Source organism: Gavialis gangeticus, unplaced genomic scaffold, assembly GCF_001723915.1.
Source record: "Gavialis gangeticus isolate Ggan-Ray unplaced genomic scaffold, GavGan_comp1, whole genome shotgun sequence".
Lineage (NCBI taxonomy): Eukaryota > Metazoa > Chordata > Crocodylia > Gavialidae > Gavialis > Gavialis gangeticus.
Genome location: NW_017729033.1, coordinates 73051118 through 73058033, shown reverse-complemented (window position 1 = coordinate 73058033; position 6916 = coordinate 73051118). Strand labels below are relative to the sequence as shown.

General features: G+C 39.4%; 1 protein-coding gene across 1 annotated transcript in view; it reads right to left on the bottom strand.

Moving 5' to 3' along the window:
- Positions 1 to 3202: 3202 nt before the first annotated feature.
- The window catches only part of LOC109304172 (exocyst complex component 1-like), an 11993-nt gene continuing 8279 nt past the window's right edge, over positions 3203 to 6916 (bottom strand). The window contains exon 2 of the mRNA XM_019526660.1: positions 3203 to 4152. Coding sequence (XP_019382205.1) covers positions 3889 to 4152 — 264 coding nt within the window. The 3' untranslated portion in view covers positions 3203 to 3888. The remainder of the gene's footprint in view (positions 4153 to 6916) is intronic.

The following is a 6916-nucleotide window of genomic DNA, read 5'->3' as shown; positions in this document are numbered from 1 at the left end:
TTTGAGTCCCGTTTCTCTTTTTGGGGTTTTTTGTTGTTCTCCCGCCCTGGCGGGGGGTCGGGCTAGAAGATCTACTAGGTCCCTTCCGACCCTTAATCTATGAATCTATGAACCTTAACAATGAAATAATTTTAAATTCAAAGAGAGCTTTGTTATCAGAAAATACACACATAAAAAGGTATTTAATTTTAATATATATTGAGAAGATTCTTAGCTGATTAAATAATTGTGGAAACACTGACTTAAGTAAAACATTCCTAAGTTTGTGTATCTATTTGTGTAACTGTCCCCATGTATGACTGAATGTTGATGTTTAAATATTTTCTGTGGCAAGGTGGAATATGACCTTTATTAATAATGTCAGTCTAGACTGAAAGAAAGAAGACTGTATTGTAAACAAATGTTATATTCCATAGTCCTTTCATGTCTGTGTATTTTCAATTCTAACAGTTTAAATGTTGAAAATGAGATACTCCTCAAGACAAAAAAAACCTCTTTTGAAACATAATCCTATACCTTGATTTCTCAAGCAGCTACATGAAGAATCTTTTTTTGCTCTTTCTGTCATGTTTATATCTACTTACTACAGCTTCTTAACCTTTCTCTGAAGCAACTGGTCCTGGGCACCGGACCAGCTAGGTTGGTGTATGGAAATTCTTGTGTTCTGAGTGTAGCCCAGATAAGGTGTAAGGCACCATTTTGGGGAGCAATGTTTTTCTCCTGTAAACTCCTCTTTCCTCTGTTGCCACTACTGTCAAAGCCTTTTGTAAGAATGATGCCAAGACTTTTCTGTTAACCATGTACTCTGAGAGACTTTTTTTGCAAATGCTTGTAATTTCTTTCTCTCAGATAATTAGATTTTGGAAGTCTTCCAAGGGAAGTACTGAAAGCCCAGGTGACAAATTTTAAAGTATTCCGTGTATCTATAGCACCCAAAATTGTACTGTAGAGAGCAAGTCTGTATTAGCAGAGTGTTGAGATATGTGACCTGTCAAGTTGTTTCCATTTATAATTTATCTCTTTCTGTATCTCAGTGGAATAATGCGTTCTGACTGTGGAGTGAAAGTCTCCTACATCTCATTTTACAGTGCTGCCAGATCAGACAGATGACACAAGTTGTGCCATCATTTCAGGCCTCATCTAAGGACCAATGATATTAAGAGGAGTCCTTCCACTGACTTCAGTGAGCTCTAGATCAAACCCCCAGCTTTTTAATTGCTAATTTTGGCAATTAAATATTATATAATATAAATGGAAACTTCCCATGTTTTCTAACCTTCCCTCTCTTGATTTGAACATAAAGTTAGGAACAGCTAATGTATTGTATCATTAACAAATTACATGTCAAACATTTTAATTGCATATATTACACATAGAATACAAGGCCATTTATATTTCTTGTTATAGTCATCGTAATAGGTATACAGTACAATGATAGAAAGAGATAAATATCCAGTATCTTTGGACATTATGGATAAATGTATCTATTGTTACCTTCAATTCATTTCTAAACACAATGCAAGAAATTATTGGTCAAGAATACAATCTGCAAAAGGAATGTCCTTCAGTAAGTGTTATTACATCTTTAATCTTTTTTGATTCACTACACTCTTAATGATGGGAGTCTGTTGACCCAGAGAACAAATTGTATGTCTGGTAGGCACAGATGTTGAGAGTATTATAGAAAATATTATGATTTGCACAACAGTCCAAAAGGGTAACATCACATAACAACAGTTTTGGTTGCTGGCTATTATAGGTGGTTTTGTAGAGCCTGGATGCTGCGCAAATTGTTTTCTGAAGCCTTAAACATACATTGCCAAGCAGTATTATTTATATCAGGAGTTGGCAAGCTTCTACAAAGGGGAAACCAAACTAACACGGCTTCATCCTAAGGTGAGCTGCCAGTTGCAACACAGCCACTGCCCTTTCTATTTTCCTGCTGCCATGTGGTGCAGAGCAACATTCAGTGGCAGTGTTTCCCAAACCTGGTGGGCACTCTGCCACCTCCCCATCCTGCACTACAGCTGCTACTTACTGCCACACAAACTCATTACTGTGTGCTGCCAATTGCCCTTCCTGTACAAACAGTGGATACCATAGTGAGACAAGAGGCAACTGCAGTAAGGTGGCTCCATTCGGTTGCCCCATTTACCATGTGCTACCAATCCCCCTGACTGCAGAATGCTGCCATGCACTGCTGATCACTGCCACAGGCCAGATCAAACCTTTGCAGGCCAGATCACATCTCTTCATGGGCTGGATCAGGCCCATAGGTCATAGGTTGCCAACACCTGCTTTAAATTATCCCCGTGGCATGTACTATATGCAGGGAACAAAAGGTTTATTAATTCCATTTATAAATGCAGTACTTCTTTTCTATAAAGATGTTTTCAGTTAGGTACCTAATAAAGGGAAGCTGTCAAGGTTTTCAGTGGATCGTATGTGACCTAGGACGAAGTTGACTTCCAGTTGTTTCTAGAATAGCCTTATAATGAAGATTCATGTTAGAACAGGCGTTGCACATAAACAAACACCTTTAACTATAGTATGATGTATATTTCTATGACAGACAAGTACATGATGGTAACTGCCTATCAATTCGAAAGGTGGGCAGCATTTTAAAAAGTAAAGTAAAAAGCTGTACATTTTATACAATTTTTTTATAAATAGCTATTATTTTATTCAGTCATGATCCACTTGAATTAAAGTACATTTATATAAGTGCCTTCCATCCATGAATCTTAAAGTGCATTTCCAGATACTAATAACATAAGCCCCCCATGCCCTTATATCATAACCCCCATTTTACAGTTGAGGTATACTGAGGTTAAAATAGGACAATTGATTAGATTTTGAATCTCAGTGTCAGTTAAGTTCTTGCCCCACTCCTGGGGCAATACAGCTATAAAATGCCATCTATTGAAGCTGTTCTGTAGGGTCACAGGTCAACCCTTAATATATATGATAGGTATCATCTTCCAAAGCACTCAGTGGGAGCATGTAAGCCAAAGCTGAACTCAGTGTTAAAATTCCATTGACTTTGATTGAACCAGAGTTAGGCCCATGTTGAATGCCTATAAAAAGCCATCCAATATTTTGAAAGTTAAATGTAACTGAAGTCATTAACTAATTAATATGTAACATACTAAAATTAAGTGCAGATAATTATTAGAATCTGGTGGAAATTGTCCTCTAAATTCTGAACATATATTTCTAAAAACTCATCACTTTTACAAAGACATTGTAAACAATAGCCAATACCTACAGCATTGTGTTAGCTGTTGCTCCAGAACCAGAGAAGGAGTGAGTCTTAAGAAACCCTGTTCCCAAAGCCTCCAGTGGAGCTGGGCTGCCCCCACCTTCCACCACATGGCTGGATGGTGCCTGCTGCACCTGCCCCAGGCATTAGATTGGACTGACCAAGCACTGCCCAACTGGCCCCTAGGTAAAAAGGTAGAGCACCACTATTCTAGAAGAATCCTGCATTTTACCACACTTGGAATTGAATTTAGCATGGTTCATACACACAATTTTTGCTCTTTTTCTTTCTTTTGAGGCACAAATTGACTAGTAATACTAGTTTAGAAATATTTGGGGCCATTATGAACAATAATTTGTACCCCTATAAGCATTTGTGCTCATGAAGTTTTGCCTAACTTAGTTGTTAGTAGTTATATGCTGAAAAGGAAGAATGCTAGTAAGTATTTACAGAACAGGCATGTTTTTGAAATAACCAATTAAATCATTTATATAAAAATTATTTTGTAACCATCTAAAAGTAAAAAGTAGATACTGCATATCACTTACAATCTTCTACAGCAGATGATTTGTGAGAACCTGGTTATTGAGAATCAATTAATCACCTCAAGGTTATAAAACCTATCTTTATGGCATAGGACACAGAGACAGGCACAGTAAGTTGGAAGCATAGAAACATATCCTCATAAGTACCAAACAGTCGCCATTGTTGGATGACCAGAAACAATTATCATTTATGTAGGCTATATCAAAGTTCACAATCTTCAAGTCCTGTTTAAGGTACATCTCATTCAGTTTATTCAATGTTCGTGCAAATGCATATTTGGATGCACAGCTATATGCTTCCAATTTGTAGACTTTCTTGAAATGCATATCAAAATAGGGGTTATCCTAAAATAACATAGAGAGAATTAGATTATTATTGCACTACCGCGATATTTTTATTGTTCCATGCTCAGTTACTTTGTCATTTGCCTCACTTTAATGGATTAAAAAAGATATAAGCCAAGGGCCTTAGAAATACATCCACAATCCATAAATGTTCCTATAATATATTTAGGCTTGGCTAAATTCAATTTTTTTTTGTAATATTGACAGATAAAATTGATGTTTATTTTTAAGCATTTATTTAAATTTTATTGATTTAAATGTTAAGGATTGTGCAAAAGTAGTATGTGGGGGGAGACAATTTATTACTGACAGTATACTATAATTATAGTGCAGTTTAACCTCCCACCACAACAAACATAGCTACTGTAGGACTGCTGCCAGCTGAGTGGTAGAGCTGCCATCAGTCCCCGGTCTGTGTACCTATAACTTCCTTGTCCACTTTGCCACTTCCTCTTCCTTTGTTCCCAGTCTCCTGGGTTTTCTGGGAGTTGCAGTGCAAATACAGGCAACATAGTTCTGTAGGACTGCCTCCCCCATTGTCACACATTTCATCTGTCATAATTTTTCTTACATCCCTTTTCTATAAATTTCAATTATTAATGATGCAAATACTTTTTCCTCAGCCTATGAGTGTGAGGTGAAATAAACATTTATCAATGTTTACCAATAAAAATAAAATCCTGCCAAGCCTAAATAAATTATACTAACTGGCCCCAACACAGCAATTCTTAAACAGTCCTCACTCAGGTAAAACTTGAGCAGGAGGAGCGTTTCTGCCTGAGTAAGAATTTCTGGATTTGGCTAATAAGCACATTACAATTCAAGACAATAATATGAAATTATTTTAAAGTACCATCATAGGATTGTCTAAAATGTACCGTGTGCCAAAGCACATTCCACGTCAGATGAAGAGTACTGGTTGCCCTTTCTCCTCATACTGCAGATCAGCTCTATTCATGTGTACAGTCATTTTAAAATTAACAAGTTGCATTACATTTTATGAATGTCATTAACCATGTCTTCAGCTAATGACTTTGGGACTAATGTTTTTCACTAGAAACAGTAAGACAAATCTAGGTCATCACCACGGATCCTGGTTTTCTCTGTTTAAAAACTGCAAATTCTCTGATTTAAAAAGTCACAAAATCTCTGCTTAAAACCCCAAAATCTTCATTTTTCCATGATTAAAATGAAATGCCACTATATATACATATAGGTATCAGTTGAACACAATGTTTTATTAATCTTTTTACAATTGTAAAGCAATTTGGAAGGCTACCAGTGCCTCAACCACTAAAATAAAATAATTTCTAAATACCTATAAATTTTGGCAATTGATTTTGGGTTCAGCATGGAAAAATAGAGCTCCCCCTAGCCTGTTCGCTCACCAGGACATGGGTCTAGCTGTGACTGTCCCCACCTCCCCCACTTTGTGGTGCTGAACAGCCCTGATATGCCGGCACCCTGCCCATGCCATTGCCCCTCACTCCTTACTCACAGCCCTGTGGCCCTGCTGGTGCCCCTCACTCCTGACCCACAGCTCCTGCCCCCCTCCCCCGCCCTACCTTTAAAAGAGAAATCCAAGTTTTTCTCCTTAAAATATAAAAACCCATGTTTTGCTGCATTTTTCCATGCTGAACAGAAAACCCAGATCCTTGGTCATTACTTTCTGTAGAAAAATGTCTGGGAGAAGACTCATTGAGAATTGCCTCTAGAGCAGTGGGTTTCAGCCCTTTTTGTACCAGGACCCATTTGCAAACATCAATAGCTAGTTCTGACCCAGTGCCCCCCACTCCCAACCCACTGCCCCCACCCCAGGCCTCAGCCCCTCAGTGTGTGTAATAGGGGGTAGGTGTGTGGGGCGGGGGGGCACAGGGCCCTCCAAGCGGCCCCTTGCAATCTGGAACTCTGCCAGCATGTAATAGAAAAGCCAGATTTCTCATGTTTTTCTCCTTTAAAGGAGAATCTATTTTTTAAGTTTGCTGATCCATTTTTAAAGTTTGTTTGCAACCCTATAGTCTTGTAACCCACTTTTGGGTCATGACCCACAGGTTGAGAAACACTGGTTGACAGCAGGAGTGTCAAACATTTGCCTGCATTCACCCCCATGGCTCCTTGATGTCACTTGCCCTGCCCCCACTAGTGCTGCCCCATTGCCAGAGGTGGGTCCAGATCCAGCCCACAAAGAGCCCTGCAGTCCGAATGTAGCCTGGGAGAGTCAAGTGAGTTTGACACCCCTGCTCTAAAGTGTCACCAGCCCATATAATTCCACCATCGGTGTGAAGATTATTATAGCTGTGTTACCAATAAGTCCCTCAGCCTGCTCTAGTCCTGGGACGGCCTCAGAGAAAAGATAAATCAGCACTAGGTAGAGTTGTCCTTTGGGTGTAAGCTTCATGGAACAAAACCATTGCAAGTTTCCATACAGAAGCTATTATTTTTTCTGAGCAAAAGGTTCTAGACCCTGTTCTAAGTCAGGGCACAGAAGGTGACCTGTCTCTGCCCCACTACACTGTGAAGCATGGGGAAATGTTCAGGGTAGGCAAGAGCTGAGGAGTTTCAGGAAACACAACTCCAGGAAGAGGTTCCTTGCCTCCTGCAGAACTTTCAAGCACTTGTGGATGTTGAGGCAGCACCATAACTATGGCACGGTGAAAGGAGCAACACCCTGGGCACTGACTTGGAGGGGGCCAAAAAGAAGTGGCTGCAATTGCACAGCAACCAGAAGTCACTGCTGACCCTATGCCCCAGATGCCCAGGTGTG